The 12764-nt window shown below is 43.8% G+C and overlaps 1 protein-coding gene across 2 annotated transcripts in view; it reads right to left on the reverse strand.

The window, feature by feature from the left end:
* The window catches only part of ESRP2 (epithelial splicing regulatory protein 2), a gene marked incomplete at its 5' end in the record, with an annotated part of 48991 nt that overhangs the window by 12983 nt on the left and 23244 nt on the right, over positions 1-12764 (reverse strand). Inside the window, 8 exons of one of the 2 annotated variants that reach the window (XM_081871569.1) lie at positions 727-913; positions 1380-1601; positions 6328-6629; positions 7539-7581; positions 8621-8753; positions 9445-9555; positions 12347-12407; positions 12544-12642. In XM_081871569.1, coding sequence (XP_081727695.1) covers positions 727-913; positions 1380-1601; positions 6328-6629; positions 7539-7581; positions 8621-8753; positions 9445-9555; positions 12347-12407; positions 12544-12642 — 1158 coding nt within the window. Of the gene's footprint in view, positions 1-714; positions 914-1379; positions 1602-6327; positions 6630-7538; positions 7582-8620; positions 8754-9444; positions 9556-12346; positions 12408-12543; positions 12643-12764 lie in introns of both variants that reach the window. The other variant, XM_081871568.1, reaches the window with a different exon arrangement.

Genomic DNA, 12764 nt, shown 5'->3' on the forward strand with positions numbered 1-12764 from the left:
CACTTCTTTAGTTTTGTTTAACCTATGTTGTGCTGCTTTGTTTAGAATTGTTATGCATTTTATGATTTATTTTAAAAAATGGCTTTGCAGTACTTGTTTTTAATTGTATGATTATATTGTTGTGACCCATCTTAGGACCTTATGGTGAAAGGCAGGTAACAAATCTTATAAACAAACATACAAAATAAATGAAACTCAGGATAGGGGTTCATGAGGATTCAAAGAGGATAGGACAAATTCATGGAGGATAAGCAAATTTGCTCTATCATGTGCCCTCAAGACCATGCCCTGGGTATGCTTATATTAGGGCTATGAAAGTTTATTACAGATATCCTTCCCTTCTAGCAATGAGTGACAGTTTCCTCCCCCCTAAAAATAATAAGATACCCTTGACTTCCTAAAAAAAGGCACCTACACTGAGAGGTTGCTGATACACATACTTAATTCATTAAGATAAATAAATCAAAAGTATAGTTAAAAGGCAGGTGATCAATCAGCTAAAATTATTGAAGCAGTTGACAGCCCTAACAGCTTCAGAATCACATCTGATTTGGGGCCCAGCTTCCAGTCCCAGCCTATCCATGGAGGGGTGATTACAGACCGCAACTCAACCCAAGACAGAGAGGGCAAGACTCCCACCGCAGCGCCATCAGCACCTACCAGAGCGTCCCCGTTAGCAGCACAGAAGAGAGCAGAAGAACTTGGGAGACTTACATGGTAACTTACATGGTGGCGGAGACAAGCCACTACGATTTAAAGTGCCACCCATTAAAACAAAATTCATCTCCTCTCCTGAACACTGGAACACTTCCACGTAACGGTCCTTCATCATCTTCTTGTGGCACTTCTGGGCCACCAGGAAAGCCCGGTCAGAAGATTTCATCTGGATAAAAGCATCACCAGAGGGACGGCCCTGGAAGACAGAAAAAACCAGGCAAGGGGATGGAAGAGAAGTCAAACAGGGCATTCTCCCCACTTTTGTAGTCAAACAGGACATTCTCCCCACTTTTGTAGTCATTGGTCCCATCAGTAATTTTAGCATATTATTCTTTTTAAGCAGAGCTTTATTTTTAATTCTTAAAGGAATTATTCTGTTGATCGCTGCACAATTTACATGTCTAAAATATTGAAAGCATCAATATTTAAAGAGATGTTAAAAGGTAATACACACGATTGGTTCTCTGGGATCATGTGATCCCCCCCCCCCGGAGGATTCTGTTCTGGGCAGTTCGTATCCCAGCTTGATTGATTGGGCCTTCTCTGGAGATTACATAAATGAAGAAATTGGGAGCTCTTGGGTTGTTTCTCCGATGGCCAAATTCAGTATCTCCATCCGCTTCTAACTGAAACCCTAGAAAAACCATATTGAATTCCCATACCTGCTGGTTCAGGACCATGTGGACTCCATGTGGCTTAATGTCTGCAGTAGCGTCTCCCATGAACTCCAGGATGTCGTCGATCCCAGCTGTGTAAGGCAGGCCTCTGAGCCGCACACAGTCTCGCACGCTGCCAGCAGCGATGGTGTACGGAGGTGGCATCACGGGGATGATAGGTGTGGGGAGGGTGGGGATGAGAGGCGTCGACATGTACCTGTTGAGGACCTGTTGGCAAAGAATCAGGGGTGGAAACAAAACAGAAGCAAGCAGGGCTGAGTAAAAGGGACATTTTCCAAGATGAGAGGCATAGCCAGAAGGCAGCCATAGATGAAAATGAATGCTGAATGATACTAACCCTCTATAACGCATGTAACAGATTGGCGTGCAAAATTCATGGAATACACTGCCATGGGCAGAACTGCTCATTCAAGGAGTAAGCAACAACAAAGATTTATTTATGAAAAACTGGATAAGTTTTATTCAGTACGGTAGATCTAGAGGATGCGTGTCTATTATGATGTTACGGTTTTTCCCTCTTGCTGCAGATTGGATTTTGTTGTCTGTTTGGGGGATTTATTTATTCACTGGAAAATAAGTGGTTGGTTTTTGCTTATGCATAGATTGCTGATTTTATTTTTTTGTTATGCGTAAAGTTACAATAAATCTTTTTTTAAAAAAAACCTAACCCTGATGGCTGTGTTCCACCCTCCACTGCCACAAGCAGTGTGCTTCTGAATGCAGTTTCTGGAAACCACAGGAGGGGAGAGTGCTGTGGCACTCAAGTCCTACTTGCAAGACCAGAAAGCTGGATTCAAAGACCTTTGGCCTTATCCAGAAGGTCTCCTCTTATCTTCTCACTCATATGAAATTGCTGTTTCCCACCCTGAACCCTTGTCAGGTGATGCGCTACAAACCAAAGTTAAAATAAAACCAAGAACTCAGAAGGGCAAAAGCATCATACAGAGCAGCTCCAGACTGCAAACTAACCCAAAGCACAAGACTAGAAGTTCACATTTTAGGAAACACAGTAGCCACTTTTGGACAAGAATAGCCAAGTAGGTTTTTGCATAAACAAACACAAAGCTCTTTTGATCCACCATCTCCTTCAATGAGGCAAGCAAATTGAACTAGGAAGTAATTGTTTTCTAGTTTTTCCAAACAGGCAAGATACAAACCACCAACTTCAGAACAAAAAATGATAGCCAACCAGCTTCCAACTATGGTTTAATGTCCTGTCTTGTTTCAAATGTGGTAATTATAGTTTTCCAGTTCAGCTGAAATGGGAAACTATGGTTAATTAGAGACTTCCTGGTTTGACTGTTCGGGCTACAAAGGGAGGATCAAAGGGAATGCATGCACAGGTAAAAGGCTAATTAAAACTGAATATGATAATCCAAACTGGGCCAGCAGTTATCTGAAGAAGCAGGTATCTGAAGAAGTGTGCATGCACACGAAAGCTCATACCAAGAACTGACTTAGTTGGTCTTTAAGGTGCTACTGGAAGGAATTTGTTTTGTTTGGGCCAGCAGTTGTTCAGCTGTGATCCAGAGTGTGACTTAAGCAGGACTCAATATGTCATAAATTGAGGAATGGATACTGAACTTAAAAATCCAGCTGCGACTGTTCTGATAAGGCACAGTGAAACAGAAATGTTGCTAGGAAGGCGCTCTTTCACTGGAAACAAAGTCTATTTCACAGAGATTTGTTGATCAAAATATGCCACTTATTATTTATGCAATTTGTTTGTCATGACCCAATACAAAAAGTCTCTAGAAGACTTAAACACACAATTAAAAACCACCATCAAGTGTAGCAACAAAACAGCAATGTTACACAGAAATAGCAATAAGAACCATACAGTATTCTCTCAAATGCACAGGAGAAGAGGGACATCTTTGCCTGGCACCAAAAGTCCATGTTAGTGCCAGGCGGGCCACACTAGGGAGAGCATTGCATTTTGATGACTATAATCCAGTTAAGGCAACAAAAACTGCAACACCCACCCACCGACACCAATCGATGCTTTAACTTTTTTTTAATCCTCCCCTTACAATTTTTAAAAGAATTTGCAAATCCAATTTATATATGTAGAATGCAGTTCAGAAAAAAAATGTATCGCCTCTGCCCATTTGCTGTGCTTACTGGGGCTGATGGGAGTTGTAGTTCACCAACATCTGGAGGGGCCAAAGTTTCCCCACAGTTGAGCTAGAGGACACGATGCTACACTTTGCACTTGGCAGCACAAGACACCTGTTTGCAGCCAGGGGAGGGGGGATCTAGCCAGCATTATGAAACCTCAGCTGTGAGCACTGATGGGAGCAAGTAAGTGATATAGGAGTAAAACTAAGCAGGTAGATCTTCTCCTGCTTGGGGAATCACTCCAGGGAAATGCAGAAAGAGTCCTGCAGTGGGTTGCTGCGGATCATCATATCTCAGTTTGACAAGCCAAGATATGGACAAACCTTGGGTTACTTATCCAACCCCTTCACTCTTCCCATTGCAGCAAGGAAAACAAGCCAGGAACTCTTCAGTTAACTATAATTTCTCATTTCACCCAAACCACGAAACAATAGTTAATTACTCCAGAACAAGCCAGGATATTTAGCCATGGTTTGAAGATGGGTTTCTGGCTTGTTCCAAAGCTTGTTCATTTCCTAGCTTGGACAAAATGGGAAACTGTAGAAAACTGAAGATTTCTTGGTTTGCTTGTTCTCTTAATCACAGGGTTGTTTGTATCTTGGTTTATTAAAGCAAATATGTGATAGTCCAAGGGCAGCTAGTGCATCATTTCCATGACCCAGGAGGGAGAGAGGGAGAGAGAGAGAGAGAGAGAGAGAGAGAGAGAGAGAAACTTAGAACTGAGTTTGATGACCAACAGGCTGTAGTAAGTGGGAAGAAATGTGCCACTCTCTCAATTGCTCATTATTGGTACAATCCCAGCCCACATTACATCAGCACTTTTACATCATATACACAGAAGGGAAGGGGGAGGGTCAGGGCACGCTGCACCTACAAAGTGAGCAAGGACTCTGAACAAAAGGGTGCACACACTGTCCAGCTGCCAAAAACAACAAGCACTGCAGACTAGCAGCCTCTGATATCCTTGCTTGCTTTAAACAAGCTCCCCCCAAAATAGAAGTATGAGCCACAGATTAATTTGGGACATCCTTGGAAAAACGAGTGCAAGCCTCTCCTTGCCACACTGCTTAGCTTGCGATGCTCTTCCCTCTAATCATGCAGGAAGTGATATTGGTTAGCTGCCTCAGACGTATTATGACACCTGAACCCTGGTCTTTTTTCTTTGGTATGTTATTATGTTTCATTGCATTTAAGTGGTACAGACATAATCTGAAAATAAATGAAAAGTAACCAACTGCTAAAGTTGGTTAAATGCTACAGATAGCTGTTATAACTTGAGCCCTGCTCAACAATTTTGTTTTAATGACAAGGAAAGCCTCCATGAAATGACATTACATGTTCCAAAAAGCGCACGCACGCACGCGCGCGCGCGCACACACACACACACAGAGCGCGCACAAACACAACAACTACCACCAGCTCCCACTTGCAGAAAGATTGCTTATTATCATTTGCCAGATCTGGGCCAGGGGAAATCTCTGCTTCTCACTGGTCCCCTTGCCTCCCAGTTCCCATGAGCTACTTTCTGAAGCTTCTCCCTCTTGGGTTCCTCCCAACAGACAGAAACCAGACAGAAATAATTGGAGACAAGCTGCCTGTTGAGGCCCATTGTTCAAAAGCTGATTAAAAGAGGACAAGGGGGAGGCAGAGCAGCAAATAAAGTGGCTGCTGTCTGGCAATGCAATTGTTTGGTCATAGCTATTCAGCCACACACAAAAATCTGTGAGGTCACCCTTGCCCCAACCTGTTGCCCTCCTGATGTTCTGGACTGGAACTCCCATCAGTAACTGTGCTGACTGGCGGGGCGGGGGGGGCAGTGATGGAAGTTAACACTCCCAGACACCTGGAGGGCAACAGGTTACAGAAGGCTTGGTGAGGCTTTAGTGGCTTCTGCTGCAACAGGCTAACAGTAGTGCAATCCTAAACACTCCCACTCAGAAGTCAGTCCTACTGAGTTCAATGGGACTCACTCCCAGGTAAATGTGGTTAGGATTACAGCCTAGCACAGCTCCTGCCCTGGGTTTGAGCTTAGATTGCCTTCTTTTCCTGTTCAAGAACTCCTAACTTGTTAAAAATAGGATTCCATGCAGCGTCTGCATATGCATTTTCTGTTTATCAGTCACTGCTTTTAATAAAAATAGATTCAATGGAATAACTGCACAGACATGGAAGCTGCATGTGCCAGACCAATGAGATGGACACGCTCTAGGTCAATACTGATTGAGATGGCCCATTATCAGGGCAGCTTCTTAAGTTCACACGTGACTCAGTATAACACAGCTTTGTGTGCTCCTAAATGAGGTTCAGTAAATAATGTGTTACATGGATGCACCAACCTGACCCCAAGATGGTATTTTCGGTATAGCAATTCTCCACCTTCCACTACCTAGCAGTTGTTTCTTCACAATAGTGACATTTGGGTGCTAAACCCAGGTTGGCTCTCATTCAGGAGGTCCCTGCCCTTGCAAGTGGGGAAAGAACAATACAGTTCTCGCTTGCTTGTGTGACAAGGAAGGGGAAGCAAAGGCCTCAGTAAGAAATAGCAGCCTTGCCCTTTGCTTTGGCTGCATGGAAGTCAAAGCTCCTACTGGTAGGATGGAAGAAAGAAGCGGTGGAGGTTGGGCGAATGGGGCCCTGGCACACCAACAGCCTGTCTGCCCTCAGTCACCTCCTAGCAGCAATGCAGCTTCTTGCCAAGAAAGGAATGGGGAACCTCTGGCCCTCCAGATGTTGCAGTTTCCTGTGACACAGTGATGAGCCACTTTTCTCTCTCCCCACCCCCATACACACAGAATTGGGCAAGTGCTCTAACCTGCTGGACTTCTGCTGCCGTGCTTCTGAAGAGCTCAATGTATCGCTTCCCCAAGATCTCCTTGTGTTTCTTAAGTGCATTCTGCGCGTACTCTTCACAGGCGAACAAGACGAAAGCATCTCCCGTAGGCCGGCCGTCTGGATACTTGACAAAGAGAAGCCCCTCCTTCCCTCCTGTGACGGGGCACTCGGGTCCCAGGAACCCCAGGACATCCTCAGGCGTGGCTGTGAAAGGGAGACCCCGCATCCGGATGATGACTTGGTTCTCCTTGGAGAGGAACTGAGCTACTTCGTTGGAGGTACCTGTGGGTGGGTGGGTAGGGGGTGAAGAGTTACAATAATTTGCTATATCTCTTTTACACATACCTGGCATTTAATTAACTGGACCAAAGAACCTAGGAAGTTGCCTTATACCAAGTCAGACCATTGGTCCATCTAGCTCAGTACTGTCTGCACTGACTGGCAGCAACTTTCCAGGGTTTCAGGAAAGCCCTACCTGGAGATGCCAGGGACTGATCCTGGAACCTGCATGCAGGATAGGTGCTCGGTCATTGAGATACTTTCCCCAACTTTTGAAGCAACTTTTAAGATGATCAAAAGTGTTTCAGAAATGAATTCATCTAACAAAGGGATGGGGAATCTAGGACACTAGATGTTGCTGATCAACTCCCACCATCCCTCACCATTTGGCACACTGACTGGGGCTGATGGGAGCTGGAGTCCAAGAGTGCCTGGAGGGGCACAGGTCAACCACCCTTGATCTAATGCGATTAGTTAAATGTTGCAACCCTATCAAACGTTACCGACCATTCAATGGCATCTGTAAAGTACTGTCAAGTAATCAGTTCCCCTGCACTTGCACACTTCAGCACAGCCTAGCATTACAATACATTACAGGGGGTAACTCAGGTAACTCTTTGAGGCAGGTCTTTCTTGTTTACTGCTAATTATTTCGCAAGCAGGCCTGGAAATGGAGCCAGTGCAGTTAGTGATATTGTCATCATGTCCAGTCCCAGCTAGTAATCCCACGTCATCCTGAACTAACTGCGGTTTCCAAGTAGCCTTCAAAGGCAGCCCCAGGTAAAGTGCATGATAGTAGTCTAACCAGGAAGCTAATAGAGCATGGATTCTGTAAATTTATTTTATTTTCGCACATTCACAACAGCAAACTTTCAATGGCAAAGCTGAAAAGGTTTATTCCAAACTGCTCACCTCCAGCAATCTTCAGGAACTCTTCCCCAGTTGCTTTGTAAACCTGAAGTAAAGTAAGGAAAAAATAAAGTACTGTGTTGCTGCGACAGATTATGAACATTAGCATTGCATAACTTCTGGGCTTCTATTTTTATTTTATTTTTTGACACGTGGGTTTTTAACCCTTCTGTGCATGCAAAACACACTTTACCAATATGATAATGCAGAGGTCAACAAACCTTCTGGGTCCAAAAGCGCCACACACAGCAACCTGTTACACTGGTTAATAATAATAATAATAAATAATAATAAACTTTATTTATACCCCACCCTCCCCAGCCAAGACTGGGCTCAGGGTGGCTAACACCAGGTATAAAACAATTAATTAAAATACAACTTAAAAACAAGATTAAAATACAACATTAAAATGCAGCATCATTTCAGTAGAAACTCAAATAAAAAACTTTTTGGGGATGAAAACGTCAAATCTTCACCAAGGCCAACTATCCAGACTGGTCCTATGTGGGCCAGAAAAAAAGCCAAGGAAGTCCCCAAATAGGAGTTCCATCACAGAAGAAGGAAACAGGAAAAAGGATAGAGGGGAAGGGGATCAAGTTGATTCCAAGCCAAAGGCCAGGCAAAATGCGTCTTCCAAGCCTAATTTCAGCAGAGGGAGGAGTGAGGGGAGGGGACCCTGTGGGCACATATTGATGATCCTTCAAATTAACATGACCACATGTCCTATTTTACAGAGGACAGTCCTCCATTTTATTCCCCACTAGGATGAGATTCATGCATTTAAATCATAGCATCTCAATTCTATTTCAATTGTAGTTAATTATTACTGAATTTCCATCTTTACTTGCAAATTAGCACATGCACATTTTATGGAAATATGTACTCTCTTTTCTGGTGATGTTAGATCAAACAGCTCCCAAATTAGTATTATTTGACAATGGCTCGGATTTCATGTCGAAATAGGAAACCTAGTAAAGATAAATCTGTTTCTTTTCATTTATTCATCCATTCCCCACTTTTTCTTGTACAAACCACAGGGGCTAACAACATCCAAAAGCATTCAGACCTGAACCCAAGCAATGTACCTCAATGTATCTGCTACCCATGTGGTGCTTGTGCCGCTCTAGGGCCAAATCTCTCTGCTCAGAGTTGACAAATCGCACCAGGGCCTCTCCATTCCTCCTTCCTTGGGCGTTCAGGCACAGGGCTACCCCACCTCTAGCAGGGAGACACACAAAAAAGATGAACAAGGATGACTTCATCTACATCCTGAAAAAAACAATTACTCTTTTATTCTTCCAGGGCAGAGTGCATGGATGCAAGACATATTTAAGGAAAAGCAGGAACATTTTTTCAGCTCAAAGGCCACATTGATTTTTTGGGAACATTCCAGGGGCTGCATACATTGGGGGGGGGGGAGAGGCAAAATTGGTCAGAACAATGGATCTGACTCTTAGCTTGGTACTAAGCTACATTCCCAACCTTGCAAAAGTCAGACACACACCCCTTTCTGTCCCCCATCAAAGCAAGCCAGAAGCAACATCATTATTCAAGAACACATTCCAGCATGGGAAAGCACTTGTGAAAGGTCCAGAGCTTGGCACGGGTCTGTGGAGAGCAGGGAGTGCCCTGAGGGTCAGCCAGAGCCCCCTGGCCAGAGGTTGCCCATCGCTGCAGTAAAGTTTGGGACATGAGTAGACAACTAAGCCTGCAACCCTAAGGGCTCTTATCAGCTGGGGCCTATTTGTATCTTGACTTCTCAAGTCATATGGGCTGACAGCCTAAAAGCCTCTTTCTCTCCCAAGAACTCTGAATCCTTCAGCAGGAAAATGTAACACACATACGAATTTGTAGCAATGAAGTCAAATAGCACTGCATCCTGAACAGGGAACTTTACAGCAGATCTTACTTGGCAATATTAAGGCCTTTGAAAAACCGAGCAATGTCCTGGTCGGAAGACTGCCAAGGAAGCCCTCTGGCACGTATTACTGTTTCGCTGTCCACTGCTTCTGATTTACTACTGTGGAAAAGAAAAAGGAGGACGTCTGAGATCAGCAACTGACCCAAGCACTCCACAATTCTTTTTAAACTATGCTGCAAGCAACCATGTAATAAGCACACCAGTGTTGAGTTCTTTCTACAAAACAAATTATGCTATTTGGCAATTCCGGTGTGCACAACTTCAGCCACTGAAGTGGGAGCCTCAACCCCTTTCACAATGGAGGCCAGGAGCCAAAGAACTACGCAATGAGTTCTGTGCAACCCAAGCATCTGTGTGCTTGCGTTTCTTGAACAATAACACATCCTGCTAACTCAGGTGACCACATAGTTTTAAATGTGAAAGAGCTTGTGATATGGGATGGGAGAATTCGGATATTCAAGGAGGGGGAAGTGCAAACCATTCCACTGGATGAAAATAGCTCTTTGGATCCCAGCCAGGATGTGAAATGAAACATGAGCTTGAGCTTGCAGGAAGCGAAAGACACCGCTCCAAGATAGTGCATTCAAAGCAAAACATAGGTGCACACTGGACTGGCAAGGCTATTGCGATTGCTCTTTCCTGCACAGCCAAAACATTTAGAGGCTACCCCTGGTGTAGATAGCACTGAGCTAGAAGAATGATTTGATTCAGTATAAGGAGGCAGCTTGAGTCCCTGCTTTGAGCAATGGAAAATGGATGCCATTCAACACACAGCCACCTCCCAAATAAAGGACAAATTGCGCCATTTCACTATCACATTTTTAACGACAACAAAAAAGATACTGCTTTTCTGCTTAAAGATTAAACAGCACATACAATAAAAGAACCCCCTTAGTAACTGTGATGCAGCACAGAATATATAACACATCTAAGAAAAAAAGAGAATCCAGATTATCCAATGCAATAAAAGAAAAACAGCACACTATCAGAAATCAAACCAGCCAAAAGATTTGACAAGCTGCAGGAAGCCCCCTGTTGTCCATCTGCCTGTGTCCATCTGTAAATTTGCCTGTGGCTTTTTTCTCTCCCTTCCCCTGCTTGCCATATTAGCTTATTTGCGTGTTTTTAATTTAAAGCAATCCAATAACACCCTTCTCCATCTCTCAAGAACCCAGCAAAACAACCACACATCCTGTGACCCAGGAAATGGGACTGAGGAAAGGCTGGGGAAGGGGAAATTCTCACGCTGCTGCTGAAGCAAGTTGTCAGTCAGCTGGCCTGGATGCCAACTGCCCACTCACTAATACAGAAGTTTACACACTCCTGATGATTTCATTTCAGCCTGACAAAATGAACACTCAGTCAGAGACACACTAAGAGTGAAGAGCAAAGTGTGCAAATGCCTGCTGAGAAGGTTGGCTCAAGAGAGGTGGCAGCCCTTGATTTGAGGCAGCCTGCAAGGCAGGAGACTTCCAAGAAGCTCAGAAAGAGACCAAGATAAACAGAGTTGTCCCTTCATGTAGCCATCTCTCTCTCTCTCTCTCTCTCTGGTGGCAGCACAAGTGCAAAGACCAAGCATGCCCCAAACCTTCCCACACAATTTGAGGCAGCCTGCCTTTCATTGCTTACATTACGTCCAACTGCAGTTTGCAATACAATTCTACAGTATAACTGCTCCTTTCCCCCATCCCTTTGAACTGAAAGAAAAGAATATAGGACATTCTGTGAGAAAAGCCTTACGAGGGGCTGATTAACTTTTAATGCAACAGGCAAAAATGGGTAAAGGTATCTAAAGGTCTGATTGCAATGGTGTAACGATTGGTGTCTAGGTGCTTTAATTATTTTGGTATTATTGCATCCAAGCTGCTGGAGGGTCAAAGGCCACATCTGCATCAACGTATAGGTTTCTTAGATGCGTGGGAAAAAATGGGGAACATGTCCTGGATTCATGCAAAACATTTTACTGTGGCCCACTGGGATTCCATGTCTTATATGGAATAGGTTGTATCAACAACATGGACAAATTATTCTCATAACAAGTTTGGTGTTCAAAGAAAACACCACTAAAATACTCTTTAGTGCTTGTGGAAAAAAGAAACAAGCACTTATATTTGGAATACTTATGAAGGCTCCCCTTCAACCCCACCGCCTCAAATACACACCTGTGATATACTGGAATAAAGTGTGTGTAAGTGTGTGTGTGTGTGTGTGTGTGTAGGTTGGAAAAGGCTGTGGCCCTCCACAGGTTCTCAACTATCATCAGCCTCAGCTGATGGGATGATGGGAATTATATAATCCAGAACTTATAGGTAGCCCACTGATTATGTTCGTATTAGCAAAAATGAGCTTCCTGAAAGATTTAGGCTGGCTCTTTTTTTTAAAGCAAGTGTTTAATTTAGTCAAGATTTATATATTACATTTGGTTATACCCACTGCAATTTCTGATGCAAACACTGGGGATTTTTCTTTTGTTTAAACCTGAGCACACTAACCACTTTGGGAAAACTCATATATGAATGCTAAAATGAGCAAAAACAGAAGTGCCCAACTTGTTTTAGATTTATGTACCACCTTGACCTATTCTTTCCCTGCCCTATCAACAAAGAAACTCTATCTAGAATCAGAAGGTCTAGAAATCAAAAGAAACCAGATTCATGGGATGCACCAGGTATGGGGAAGCTTTGGCACTCCAGAAGTAGTTGGACTGCAACTCCCATCATCCCTGGCTATGGGCCATGCTTATGGTGGCTGATGGGGAGTTGTAGTTCAGCAACATATAGAGGGCCAATGGTTCCTCACACCAGGGTGACAGAATCATCTTGGGGACAGAGATGTTTGCACCCCCCTCCCAATCATGCACCCATTGCTGCACTGTGAAGCTACTACTTACCAGGGTCCAGTTTCATACTTGTATTTCACAGTTTCTGGGACAGTGAACCTGTGATCTGCAACTGATCAAAACACATTAAAAAATACTTTATTTTTCAAATGGAAATGCACACAGAAGATTGAAGAGAGAAAAACTGGCATTTGTCAGCCATGATGGAAAAGTGCCCACATTCAGCAGAAGCAATTGTTTCCACTTACCACATGTATCCGGCAGCATGCTGAAAATAATGGCCACCATGGCTTTCACTTGCCACACTCCAAAATCTTCCTCTGCTTCGTTAATCCTAAAGCCTATATCTAGACAGCATGTTCAGGAAAACAGGGCAAAGGGTTTCACGAGCTACAAGGACACACAATTATGGCAGTGAATACACCATAGGCTGATTAATATTGATTCTGTTTGTCAGACAGCAGGCTGC

Source organism: Podarcis erhardii (genome assembly GCF_964252035.2).
Source record: "Podarcis erhardii genome assembly, chromosome: 7".
In the NCBI taxonomy this organism is placed as follows: Eukaryota; Metazoa; Chordata; class Lepidosauria; order Squamata; family Lacertidae; genus Podarcis; species Podarcis erhardii.